Source organism: Phocoena sinus, chromosome 11, assembly GCF_008692025.1.
Source record: "Phocoena sinus isolate mPhoSin1 chromosome 11, mPhoSin1.pri, whole genome shotgun sequence".
Taxonomy (NCBI): Eukaryota; Metazoa; Chordata; class Mammalia; order Artiodactyla; family Phocoenidae; genus Phocoena; species Phocoena sinus.
The window spans coordinates 37,951,476-37,965,397 of NC_045773.1; the positions used below are offsets into that span (position 1 = coordinate 37,951,476).

Below are 13,922 nucleotides of genomic sequence, written 5' to 3' on the forward strand. Positions count from 1 at the left end.
GCACCTGAGATCAGTTGCTGCTGGGAGGGTACAACTTAAAATGGGGGGCAAGGTGGACTTCACTGAAGGAGGTGAGAGGGGAGCCCTGAGGACTTCTGAGGAGAGACTGATCCAGGCATAGGGAACAGCATGTACAAAGGCTGTGCAGGGAGTGCAGGAGTGTATTCAAGCCACAACGAGGAGGCCAGTGTGGCCTGAGGAGCGAGGTCAAGGAGGCCACTGAGAGTATGGCCCCTGGACGGGCTTTGTCTTTCTTCTAGTGTCATGGAGCTGTGGCCTGGTGTTGAGAGAGGAGGGACACTGTTCTAACAGGGGGCTCTGGCTGCGTGTGGAGGTAAACAGCCCGGGGGAGGGGGTGCAAGGACAGAAGCTGAAGACCAGTGAACTGGTGACTGCACTTGTCCTGGAGAGAGATGATGGCGGCCCAGGCCAGGCTGGGGGCCAGGGAGGTGGAGGGCAGTGGGCAGACTGTGAAGGTGGAGCCAACAGGACTTGCTGAGAGATTGGATGTGGGTGCGAGAGAAAGCAGGTTGCAGGTCACCCTGAGGCTTCGGGCCTGAACCAAGGAGCTGACATCAGCTGAGCCAGGGGAGGCAGGGGGTGCAGAGAAAAGGGAGGAGGGGATCCAGAGGGAGGTCAGTGTCTGGGTTTAGGACACATTCAGTTTGAGAGACCCGTTAGGCATCCAAGTGGACATGCCATGCCGCAGCTGGGCATTCAAGACTGTTGTCTGAAGAGAGGTGTGTATCATCCTGACTGGTGTTCATTAGCTGTGTGACCTTGGGCACATCACTCAATTGCTGTGTGCCTCAGTTTTCCCTCTGAGGACTGGGGATGATCTGACTGCTGTGAAGATAATTAAGGCAGTGCACTGAGAGCCCTGGCCTCACTGGTGCAGACCCAGTGAGGCAGGCAGGAAGGCCCCAGTCAGACCTCTTGGGAAACAAATCCCCGCATGGCCTGTGGAGGCCCCAGGCCAGCCCTCCTTGAGCAGAGAGGGAAACTGAGACCTGGAGAGTCCAAACCACAGAGCTGGGTGTGGACCACAGAGCAGGACCTGGTACATGGCAGGGGCTGGAGGAGATTCGGCCCCAGGGCCCATCCCCACCCTGGCCAAGCCCTCCAGCCTGGATCTGGGCCACAGTCAGTCCCCTGCTCTCCTGCAGAACGGTGTTTTCCTTCCTGCTGCACACCTCCTTTGTCTCCCTGGCTCCCTGGTGCTTCTCTAGCCCCTCTCCTGGTTCTCCTGGGACTGCTGGGCAGAACTCATTCCCGTGGAAGCTGGAGCAGTGCCCCTTATGGGCTTCTCCTGCTGCTGGAAACCCCAGACCAGGCCTGGTGAGGAGGGTCCTGCTGAGGGACTGCTCAGGAACCTTGTGGCTCTGGGTGTGGCAGTCTTGACACAGTACTGTGTTGCTGCAGTTCACTTTCTAGATGAGTTACCTGAGGCCCAAACAGGGGAAAGGATGTTACCAAGGTCACACAGCTAACCATGGCAGAAACAGAAATCAGGCTCAGGTGGGCCGTCCTTGCTATCCTCCTCATCTCCCCTGGGAAACCTCCTTCCCCTTCTCAGCTTGCATGTCCCTGGCTTGCCCCAGTCCTTGTGTGCTTCCCTGACTGCTGGTGCCCCTGTGGGCCCTCAGTCCTGCACTGATGGTGGGGAGTGAGGCAGAGTGCTGTGGCCTTTTGCTGTGTGAGCCTGGGACACTCTCCATCCCTCTCTGGGCCAAATGGACTGCCCAGCTCCCCAGCCCTGAGCTGCTCCCTTGTTCCAGGCCTTGTTCCCTCCCCCCATCAGGCTACTGGGAGTAAATACTGGGCTGGACCTGGCGCCCTAATTAAAGTGGATGACTGTTCACTGTTAGTCTAAGCGGGGAGGCACAGGCTTGCTGCCTCCCAGCCAAGAGCCCACTGGAAGGGAAGGGTTCCCCCCACCCCCGCCCTCGACAAAGAAAGGGAAGGGACAGCCCCATAATTAATAACCTCATTAACGAGCAGTATTTGGGCAGGGTCCCAAGACACACATAGTCGAGGCCGATGGATTTGGACTAATTTGAGCTTCAGCAGCACCAGTCCCTCCCCAGCACCAGGGGATCTCTGAGGATCCCTTGTGATAAGTGGGCTACCTTCGTCCTTGTGTGCATGGGTTGGGTGGGGGTGGGGTGGAGACGATGCTCCTGGGGGCCCCATGTTACACTAGGAGCCCCTTAAGCAGAATCACAAATCCACTGACGGTGAGCCTGTCCCTTTGAGTCCTGCATCTCAGTTTCCCTGCTTGTAAAGTGGTGGATGGCTAACTGGGGAGCCTTATTCCACGTGAATTGGCTGAGCCAGCATGCTCCCCTCTCCCCAGGCCTCTGTGCATCCCCCACCCCACTGTGGTTTGTGCAGTGCCAGGTCAGTGCTGACTGGTCTCCGTGCCTCTAGGCGCTCTGATCTCAGGGGTCGGGAATGGCTTGGCCCACTTGGCCTCTGCAGAGTGAATGACCTTGGCTAGACTTGCCCTCTCTTCTTGGGAGGCTGTGATCAAATCAAGGTTGGGGGCCCTACCCTGGGCTTTGAGTCCTGAAAGATGTTGAGGCCAAGAGTCTTCTCTCCTGAGCGGACAAGCAGGAAGGATGCTCTGGTCATCGGAGGCCCTACCTTTCCCAAGGAGTCTCCCCTGTGTCGGGGTCTCTTAGGTAGTGTAGGGAGTGCTGCAGCCCTCCTAGAGGCCCCAGTCCAAGGAGGAGGTACAGCCATCCCACGCTTAATGAGCTGTAGGTCTGAGGAAGGGGACAGGATTGAGGGGAGAGCGGCCCCGCCGCTCAGATGGGTCTGTGTGTGCATGAGTGTGTGGGGCAGTCATCCCTTCCATGAGGCAGTGGTTTCCACCTGCTTCTGTTTGGGGTCCTGGGAGGTAAGACAAGTGGTGAGCTTTATCTCCATTTTCCAGATGGGAAAACTGAGGCCTAAGAGGGCACATCTGGTCTAAGGTCACGGAGGAGCCAGGGCTGAATCTGGGCACTCAGTCTAGGTAGAGAGGGATATCCACAGAGTGGTCGGGGAGGACTCCTCGGGGGAGGTGGCTCTGGAGGTACCACCATCCTGGGGTGCAGCCTTGAGCTTCCTGCTGTTTGCAGCAGGACTGTGGCCTGGGGAGGGGTTGGCCATGTCCCAAGCCCCGCTTCAGCAGGGGCCACGACTGCTCTCTGAGCTTTGCGTGGCCTCTCCAGGCTGGAATGGGGAGTGACCCTCTTGCCCATCCACCGGTAATCCCCTGAGACGGGGTGAACCTGACACCCAGGCCCTCTAGACCAGCTCTCTTGGGCTCTCTTCATGTCTATGTCTCTCTGTCTCTCCGTCTTTCTCTTACCCCTGCCTCCTGCCCTATCTTTCTTTCCCCTTCAGAAGACTGCTAAGGCACCAAGGTGGGAGGTGGCAGGCCAGCTGAAATATGATCAGAATAATTAAATAGCATTTTATTTTAAATCATTGCCTCCCCCAGAGCTGAAAGAATAATTGGCCAGTCCGTCACAAGGGAAGCAGGAGACCCGTGGGCCCCCACCATTGCCACGTTTGGCTCATAGTACCCTTGGCAGCAAGTGGCCTCCCCTGTGACTGCTCCCCTGCACCCTTCACCTGCCCTAGCCTAGCCCTGCCCTGCCCTCCACTCCTCCCACCTCACTTGTTGTTCTACCCTTGGCATCTCCCCCTCTACGATGATTGCCTTGATTGAGCTGAGGGGAGAGCTGCGGACTGCTCTTAGGCCCCCAGTGGAATGGGGTTTATCAAGGCAGTCTGCCTGGCAGAGGAAGTCTGTAGCAAGGCTTTGATGGCAAGGAAAACGCCTCCTTGGGAGTGGTGAGAAGGCCTGCAGAGGTAGGTGGGGGTCCAGAGATCCTTGCCCCTACTGGGCCTTAGCCTCTCCTGGGCCTTCCCCTGTCTGCTCTTGAACAAAGCCCTCCCCTTTCCCTCTCATCCCTCTGCAGGGTCCAGCCGCCCACACCTACCCTTGCCCTCTGAGGGTGAACGTGCAGTGTCACCTGTCTCTGTTTTTTTGATTTAATTATAGATGAGTTTTCTGCATAATTTATTCCAAAAGCCTGGATTATACTGTACAACTAAATCACATTCTGATCAACAACTTCACGTATAAAATTAACAACTGGCAACAGTTTAAACTATGCTGTTGCATCTGTATACAGGCTCTTTCCCTCTTCTCTTCCCTCCCCTCCCCTCCCCTCCCCTCTCCTCCCCTCCCTTCCCCTCCCTTCCTCCCCTCTCCCATCTCCCCTACCTCTTCCTCCCTGCCTGGGGGGGGGGGGGCCTGTGTATCTGGCCTCAGAGCTGGAGGCCTTCACTGCTCTTGTAGCTTGACCTGGGGCCTCCCCAGCCTTCTAGTGGGAGTCTTGATAGTTCTGTCTGCTAAAGGGGGTCCTCAGCTCCAGCTCCTCGCCCCACATATGGATGATTTTGCTCCCTTGCCTAATGATGACACCTCCTCTTCCCTCACATACTCCTCTTGGTTCTGAAACATGCCCTGGAGACTAAAAGACCTGGAGTCCCACAGCAGCTGGTGTCATCTTCCTGCTGGGCTGCCCTCAACCCTCTAGCCCTGGGACACACACATCTTTGCCCTGTGCCTGCTCCCGGCCTCTCTCAGCCTGGGGAGCAGGGGGTTACAGGGAGCCATTAGGGAAACCCTTTCCACAGTTCCCTCCCTCTGTGCTCTCTCCCCCCAGCAGGCATTCAGGGAAGATTTTCTGAGCACTGGGAAGCGAGGAAGGGCTGTATTTGATGAGCTTCTAGCCCTCAGGGGACTGCCCAATAATAATACTGCCCATCAAGGTTCCGTGTGGATTTGGCCCTGAAAGGTATTCAGCCAGTCATTATCTTCCCTGTTTATAGACCGGAAAGCTGAGGTTCCGAGGGGCAAGAACTCTCCGAGGTCACACAGCTGACAGAGGCAGCCTCTCCCTTAGGCTTCCCAGAGGCTGCATTGTCCTAGGAGGGTGGGGTCATGGAGCTGATGGAGCCAGGAAGACAGGTCTGGCTTCTCTCTGTAGAACATGGCTCCGCACCTGTCCTTGCCAGGGGCCTCAGTTTTCTTGTTTGTGAAATGGGGGCTCAGTGCCTGCACCCCACTAGGTCTGGGCACATTGGAGGACATAATGGTGTGAGGTTGTCATGGCCACACCAGACATCATGCCGGCTGCAGTCCCCGGCTGCACGTGCCTCCTCCCAGACACTCTCTCTCCTCACTGTCTTGCTAATTTGGCACTTAGAGACACTTGGAGATAAGCAGTGTCATCTCAATGAATCGCATGGAAAATCACAGGGATGTGGGGAGCCAGCAGGGGGATCTACCCTGTTGGGGGGGTGACCTATGGGCCACACTGTCTGGCCAGGGAGCAATGGGAGATGCAGGCACCTGGGTCCATATTGATGGGACCCCAGGCAGGATTTGGTCAGTTTGCCTTTGACCCAGTGGCGCCATGAATCCTGATGCATCCCCCATCCTTTCAAAGCCCCCATGCCCTTCTGTTGGTGTGAGTATGACTGTGCCTGGCCAGGGTTAGTACGGGCTTGGTGGGTGGTTTCTCCTGCCTCTGGGCAAGAACACTGCAGGTGCATAGTTGACTCCTGGCCTCCTGGGTCCCATGTGTCACCCCTTGGAACCAGCACTGGGACACCAGCCAAACTCTGGAACCCACAAATTCATGTCTCTGTGATGATGAAATGAATGATCTATCACGTTCTTTTAAACTCTTGGACACATATTGCCTTCCTAGTTGGGTTTGGTTTAGGTGAATAATCAGAATAACTTGTTTTCCCTGGCATCGTGATGGTGGGCATTGCAGCTGGGGCCTGGGGTCTACCCATCAGACCAAGGGCTAGAGCCACCTCTAGACCCCAGGAGGGTGTGCCTGTTCTGATGTGTCAGGGGTAGGCCAGTCCCTGTGGCCCATAGCAGCGTCCCAGGCTCTGTCTCAGGAGCATAAAACAGCCACCTGACACACTGTCAGGTGCTTATGGCTCAGCCAGGGCCAAACCATCAGCTCCTGGTGACCTGGAGCCAGGGGACAAGCAGGCTCTCCATTCTCTGCTGGGCTTTGCCCTCCCCCAGCAAAAAACCTCCCCTGGTGGTTGAGGCCTGATCACTCTTCATAGCCTGGCCTGCAGCCCGGCCTCCACCTGGGCTTGGGGTTAGCTTTTCCCCTGCAGTGGGGAGCAGAGGTGGGCATCAGGCTGTGTCTCAGCCAGCAACAAGCTGAAGCTGATACCTCTTTCTCTTTTTTAAAAAACTAGATTTTATTTATTTATTTATTTTTGGCTGCGTTGGGTCTTCGTTGCTGCACACGGGCTTTCTCTAGTTGTGGCGAGCAGGGGCTGCTCTTTGTTGTGGTGCACGGGCTTCCCACTGCAGTGGCTTCTCTTGTTTCGGAGCACTGGCTCTAGGCATGTGGGCTTCAGTAGTTGTGGCTCGCAGGCTCAGTAGTTGTGGCTCACTGGCTCTAGAGCTCAGGCTCAGTAGTTATGGCACATGGGCTTAGTTGCTACACGGCCTGTGGGATCTTCCCGGACCAGGGCTTGGACCAGTGTCCCCTGCGTTGGCAGGCGGGTTCTTAACCACTGCACCACCAGGGAAACCCAATACCTCTTTCTTTTGATGTTGACTTTTTTTTTCTATCACGGTCCTGACATTCAGCTTGGCAAATTGCAATTAGTGATCCGCCCGCTTCATGATCTGAGTTCCCATGCCAACCGATGCGGGCACACACAATGGCAAGGGCCCAGCCCCCAGCCACAGGGATATGGGGCAGGGGGCTGGGGTAAAGACTTTAGCTTTTCTGACCCAGGGAGCTATAAGAGTCCTGGCCCCGAGTGGCAGTAGGGGTGGTGGGGAAGGTAGCAGGCCCAGGGCAGGAGTTGGGGCCAGACTCAATCTCCCGGATCCCATGGCTCCTGGGGTACCCTTCCAGAAGCTGGGGGCTGGCTTCACCCACCCTTACCTGGCCTCACGGGATGTGCTTATTAACCTGTGAGCATATTTCAGTCTGTGTGGTAGTTCTACTATGAGCCCTCCCGGGGAAGGCTTTGTTCTGTGTCTGGTGGGAAGAGGAAGTTGAGATGCCTTTCAGATGCATTAGGGCAGGGGCTTTGGTCACAGCAGAAAGTGCTTTTGGCAGTGTGGAGAGTGTCTCTGGCCAGCAGGCCCTGGCAAGCGCTGGTGTGATCTTGCTCACCTGATCTGGCACTGCCTAAAGTGGGATCACAGATTAGAACCCAAGCCAGCCCTCTCCCCAGACACCATCCCTGTTCATGAGCGTGGGCTGAGAATGCAGGACCTTGTGACCACCTGTCCATCCTGTCCCCTCACAGAGATCCCTGTGCAGCACCCTTGACCCTCCAGTTCCCATGTGTTCTTCTCAGACCCTACAAGGTGGCCCCAAATTATCCCCACTTCCTGGAGGAGGATAGTGAGACCCAGATAGGTTAAAGCGAGCTCAGCGTGGCACCAGTGCAAGGGAGACCTGCTCAGGCTGGCGGCTCTGGTGAAGGGCTCATGGGGCTTGCCAGGCCCCCAGAAAGGTGGGGGATAGTCTGAACTGGACCTGTGGGTAGACAGTTCACGTGGGGCATCTAGTGATGAGCCTCTGTTTACTAGGGTACTGGAAAGGCGAGGGCCGTCTGAGCAGGAAGCTCTCCATGTCCACTGTTTAAATGAGGCCCAGAGGGGCAGGGGCCTTACCTAGGTGCCACCCAGCCTTGGGGCAGAAGGCTCAGAGATCCAGCAGACACCAGGCTCACTCCCATCCCCTCCTCCCTGGTATCCTGAGTCCCCATGTTCAGAGCAGCAGCATCAAGGGCTGCCTCTTCACGGTGAAAAATAGTCTCCCTGCAGGCTTCTTGGAGATGCTGGACTCCCTCAGTGCATTTAAACTATAATCTGCTCCCCTCCCTGGCTGTCCGACAGTACGTGAGGAGAGCCTGGGCCACCGGGTCCAGACTTCAAAGGGAATCAGAGGCACGCTCTGGTTCCCAGCCTCTGTTTCTCTTCTAGTGAAAATTGGGTTCTGAAGGGGCGGCTGCTGCGTGTCACCTCTCGGTAGCTGGGGCGGGGCTGTTCCAGCCCCAGGCGGGTCCTCCTGACACTCCTCTCCTCTCTGCACACAGGATGCAGCACTGGGCCCGGCGCCTGGAGCAGGAGATCGATGGCGTGATGCGGATCTTTGGGGGTGTGCAGCAGCTCCGTGAGGTAAGCCTGGTGCCACTGGCTTTCCCTTTAGGGACCCTGTTCCAGCTGGAAGTGGGGGAAGGGCTTCAGCAATAAGGAGTGAGGAAAGCTTGGTGCAGTTGAGGACCCAGCGTGATGGGACACTGTGGACTCATGGGGGCAGGTGGCGAAACAGCTAGAGACACAGTGACTCCTTCGGGTCTTGGCCTGCTCTTCCCCAGGTCACAATGTTGAAGTGGTACTTAGTCGGCTCTGATGGGTAGGTGTTGGGCTTTTCAGGAGGGTGAGATCTGTTTTTGAGGCAGTATACGGAGTGGAGTCCAGGTCCTGGAGGGTCCCGTGGGTGTAGTTGTGCACGGAAGCCAGAGAGACTGTCCTCGCAATGAGTGGGGTGGCCAGGCCGAACAGCCCCGGAGAGCAGTCAGTGCTGCCTGCTCAAGGAGCTGCAGCACGAGACAAGTGGCAAGCGAGTGCTTGGTGAGATGAGGTGTCGGGGGTGGGAGGGGTGATTGATTAGGCGCGAGCGACCACATTCATCCTGGGAGATTATGTTAATATTTGAAATAGTGATGTGAAGAGCAGGCCATCCGTCACCCCCAGAATGCTGCAAAATGTGTCGCTGTCGGGCCACAGGCTCCTGAGCTGTCGCTCTTTACGTGGAAACGCAGAGGCTTGGAGAGCTGAGCTCTTGGAGTGCTTGGGGTGGGGCTCCCAGGTACGTGCTGGACTTTAAGGAGCTCTTACTGGAGGCTTGGGCCGGAAAGTGCAACCTGAACTGAACAGGGGGTTAATGGGGATCTCGTACTGATGGTGGGCTTGGGCACAGCAGAGTAAGTGGAGTTATTATTGGGGGTCCAGGCCCCCGGCTTGGCGATTAGATACGCCACTGTGTTCCTGTGTCTCTCTTGGTCAGGGCCAGGTCAGCAGAGGTACGTCTGTGGGGCAGCTGCTATGAGGTGGTGTCCTCGGGCCTTTCCCCATGCTTAGCTTGTAGCAGGTACCCAGGAAATGAGGGTGGCAGTGAATGTGTTGACATTGGCTGTGGATGTAGGACCTCTGGCACAGGATGGGGCTGATCAGGGGTGGCTAATGTGGTGGTAACATAGCTAGGAGGGGGAGTCCAGGTGGGGGTCTGAGCCATCAACTTGCTGGGGGTCCTTCCGCCCACCCCCAGTGGCCCAGCCTCTCTGAATCTCCCTTCCCTGGTTACTGGGCTTGAATTGCAGTAACCCCCATTGTACTCTCTTCCTGTGAACTTTCAATGACTCAGCCACACTTGGAGGCCGGCAGAGCTTTCCAGAGAAGGCACTGTAGGAAAAGCTGTTCCGGAACAGAAGTCAATTTATGCTCAGGAATAGCACCCAGCACTTACTAGGTTCTAAGTGGGCACTGCCAAGAGTGCAGCTGTGTAGGTTAATGAAGAAATGAGAGTTCCCTGGAATGTGTGTAATGTGCCTCTCCAAGCTTCATATTGGGACATAAGATGCACCCCACATAAGGAGTTAACCATGCACTTCCAGTCAAGAATCTTCTGTACTTTCAATCCTCAGCTCAAGGATACTGCTTATTTTATAGTCGTGGGCACTCAGACCCTAAAAGTTTGCCAGTGGGAAAATAACGTACACATTTCATGCCTGAGACTCAGGTCTGTCTGAACCATAGCTTCCTGGATGGTGCGGACCAGAGATGGAATCCAGCTCAGCATACCCACTGTGTGCTCCTGGGCAAGTCCTAGACCCTCTCTGATCCTCATTCTTGGTCCATGGCGTGGCTGGGAGGTCTGGCTGGAGGATGAGGTGGTGAGAATGGCAGGGGACAGGCTGACACAGATACACTTCTAGAAATCAAATCTGAATTTCCCTCATTGATCATTTTCATTCCCAGGATATGTTGTTCCCTTCCTTCCTTTCTGATGGGAGTTGAGTGATTCCAGACACTTTCACCAATGAGCACATCTTTCCCCACTCCCACCTTCCCAGTGGTTACCAAAGTCACGCAGCCAGGCACAGCAGAACTGGGGCTTGAACACAGGGCTCCTGACTCCTGTCCCAGGGCGCTGCTTCTCCTCTAGCTAGGCCTTCCCTCTTGGGGTGGGCAGGATGAGCCTGAGAAAGAGGGGAGCTGGGCCAGGTTTGGTGTGGCTATGGCCAGGCAGAGAAGTGCTGACCTGGTGTTCTGGGCTCCTTCTGGCATCCCTCTGCCTGTCGACGGCTGCCAGCTCTCCAGTGGCTCTCTGTCCTGCTCCAGTTTTTCTCACCTGCTTCCTTAGCCTCTTGTTTCCCACTGACAGCTCTGGGGCTGCTTCTTGGCACAGGACACCCCTGTGAGGTGGGCAGCCGGGGAGCAGGTGAAGAGTTCTAGAGGAAAAGGGCAACCCTGTGAGAGCAGGAGGGAGCCAACCGGCCCCTCTTCCCCACACCCCCTGGCACCCCTGACAAAGCCACCAGAGCTCTCCTTCAAGTGCATATGAGAGGGCCCATGTGGCCAGCCCATGCCCTGAGAGCCAGGCTCTGAGAGTCAGGAGGACGCATGCATCAAAGCCCTGACCCAGATGCGATGCTCCGTGGACCCTGGTACCACCTCTGCCGAGCTTATGGCCTCAGTTCCCATTAGGGCCGGCCCTCTCCATGCTTCCTCGATGGGCCCCCAAACACCTTGCCACTGGGGTGATCCTTGGCTTTCTTTCCCAACATGGCTGCCCTCTCCACCAGCCCCAGTCCTAGAGGCAGCCCGACCCCCGGAAGCTGGGTGCCATAGAGCTGGCAGCTGCAAGAGTTCAGAAACTGCAGACGGTGGCATTTAGGAGCATTTTCCTTGTCTTGGCACTTTCCTCCTCCCGACCTCACCACAACCCCATGGGGGTGTGGATGGGTGCAGACTGTGGCCCATTTACAGGCTGGACACCATGGCACACCTTGGTGGAGTGTGGGGGCTGTCTGCAAAGACCCTGTCACATTTCCTCATCTAACCCCAGGGCCAGCACAGAGTAGGAGCGCCCACTATGGCCTGGTGCTCCTGAGCCGTGCCCCACCGGGTAAACCCAGCCCTGCCAGCCCTGGCTTACTCCTGCCGTGAACAGGCCACAGAAGTATGGGCTCTACTGCAGTCTGCCCCCTCCAGGGCCCCTAGAAGCTGAGCGAGGTCTCCTAAACCCCTTTCCTACCCTCGCCCATCAGCACCATATTGTCATCCTTTCGGGGGACAGCAGAGAGCATATGCTTGGGCTCTGAGCTCATTCACATAATGAGGTTGATCAGGATGAATAATTCATCAGGTGCCTGGGGGTGCACGGGGGACCATGTGCAGACAGCCTGTCTCCCCACTCTGAAGCCCAGGTCACTCTGATGGGTACAGCCAGGGACCTATTCCCTTCTGACTGGGTGTCCAGGGTAGAAAGGGAACAACTCTGGGGACCTGGTGGGAAAGCAAAGCAGGACAAATTATAGTCAGACAGGAGGAAGAACCAGTGGCTCATCAGGTGCACCAGCCCTGGGACGGATTCCTGATTTGGGTGAGACACCTTCCGTGGAGGGTCTCTACAGAAGGAAGTGAGAAGATCCTCTGTCTGGGGTGGGGGTCGGGGGTGAGGAAAGTCTGTCTGGCTAGAGCTGGTATGGGAGCAGAGACATGGGATGGTCACGTCTGTGGACTACAGGCCGTCCTCTGGGAAAGCTCAATCCAAGTCTGGACCTGTGGGAGCATTTCTCAGTCCACATCAACCCCCACACGTGTCTCAGGGCAGGAGTGGCTCAGAGCCCTGCCTACGTCCCTGGCTGCTTCCGCCCCCGTGACGGCCTTAGCCCGGCTGTATGCTGCTAGTCACTCGTGAGGAAACCAAGGTGTGGTTGACTGTCTTTACCCACCAGTCCCATCCTGGAGCCCTGACTTGCTAGCCCTGGGTAGTGGTGGGGTTGGTGAGAACTATCAAGGCAGAGGTGCAGGCCTGGGGCGGTCCCTGCCCTGGACTGCTGAGCTGCATCCACAGAAAGCGAGACCCCAGGACTCAGAGATCCCTGACCCCAAGTCTCCTGCTCCCCTGCCCACGGCTGTGCTTCTCTGGACAGTCATGGTGAATCAGACAAATGCTGTTCATGTGTCCCCACTTCTGTGGGTAGCCAGAAATGGGATTTTTGAACCAGTGACGGCACCATAGTCCTAGCCCATCTTGTCTGCCCCTGGCCATGCTCACACCGTGTCTGCTCAGTGCTCCCTGGGAATGTGTAATTAATATTTGCAGAGTGCCACATCTGGAGCTGGCTCCAGGCAAGGACCAAAATCTGGCCACATTGAGGACCCCTTTCCTGAGGGGCTCAGGGAGGCAGGAACAGGGCCCTCCGCAGGTACCCTTGAAACAGGCTTCTCCCAGGACTTCCCTGGTGGTGCAGTGGATAAGACTTCACGCTCCCCGTGCAGGGGGCCCAGGTTCAATCCCTGGTGAGGTAACTAGATCCCACATGCATGCCACAACTAAGAGTTCACATGCCACAACTAAGGAGCTTGCCTGCCATAACTAAGACCCGGTGCAACCACATAAATAAAGAAAAACAGCCTTCTCCCCGTTCCTCCACTCCCACACACCTCTGGTACCGCCAGTTCCTGAAACATGCTCTGTCACACACTGGCTCAGGGGGTGCTGGCCAGAGCTGTGTTTGGCCCCCCTTCGGGGTAAGGGGTCCTCTCTGGGCATCTCAGGTGGGATCAGCAATGTCCAGGAGTGCCAGGGAAGCTCAGAACGCTAGAGGGGCAGCAGAAGAGGATGAAGGAAGCTGGGGTGGGGGAAGGTGCCAGGGGACAGAAGCAGCCCTGAGAGGGCCAGAATGGGAGTTCAAGTTGTTGTGACCCCCAGACCTATAGTTGGTCCTTCTATCAAAGCACTGTGGTTCACATGTGTCCCAAGAGTCAGTCCACCTTGGCCAGATGGACCTGCACTCACGCAGGACATGCACGGTTGTCCCAGCTAATGTGCTCAGTCCGGAGAGTGGTGGTGAGGGAGACCCACCCAGGCCCATCACACTCCCTCCCCAGGGTTACTGGAACCTCCAAACCATCATCCTAGGGGCTCTGCTCCTGGTGCAGCACCCCCCTCCTCCAGCCACCTCCCGCTGAGGCCCAGCGGCACCCTGCTCTCTCCTAGTGTAGATGATTGGGGTGTGGGGTGCGTGAGGAGGGGGTGGGTGGGGCGCGGGTGTGAAGTGTGCCGCTGGGTAGAGATTGCTGCCGCTCGCCTCTCTATAAACCCACATATATTGTTCTTTAATGGAAAGTTAATTGTCTTATCATTCCTTCCATATGGTCCTCTTGCTCAGCACCCAGCAGGGATGCATGGGACTGAGGGGGGGCTCCTGGGAGGGCGTCTGAAACGTGGTGAGGCTGCCACGTGAGCGTAATTGGATATACTGAGGCAGAGCCATTGGAGCCTGGCAGAAGCCCTTCCTGGACCCCTCTTTGTCCCCCTAGCCCAGCCTGCTCCTCACCTCTTTCCTTCCCATGCCCTGCCCTGGGGGTGGCCTCTTCTGGCACCACCTCCCCACTGTAAGTTCTGGGAATGCTCTCTCCCGAGCCCTGTGCGGGGAGATGGAGGGTGGTTGTTGCCCTCCTGCTTGCCCCTCCCCGCACATACTCCGTTGTTGCCTGAAGGAGAAAATTCCATTTTTGAGAAGCTTTTCAAAAGCCAGTTCATCTGTGGCAGGAGCTCCTG

The 13,922-nt window shown here is 56.7% G+C and overlaps 1 protein-coding gene across 3 annotated transcripts in view; it reads left to right on the plus strand.

The window, feature by feature from the left end:
• Window positions 1–13,922, plus strand: part of CACNA2D2 (calcium voltage-gated channel auxiliary subunit alpha2delta 2) — a 142,158-nt gene that overhangs the window by 17,563 nt on the left and 110,673 nt on the right. For all 3 annotated transcript variants that reach the window (XM_032648618.1, XM_032648619.1, XM_032648620.1), the window contains exon 2: window positions 8,164–8,245. In XM_032648618.1, coding sequence (XP_032504509.1) covers window positions 8,164–8,245 — 82 coding nt within the window. The remainder of the gene's footprint in view (window positions 1–8,163; window positions 8,246–13,922) is intronic.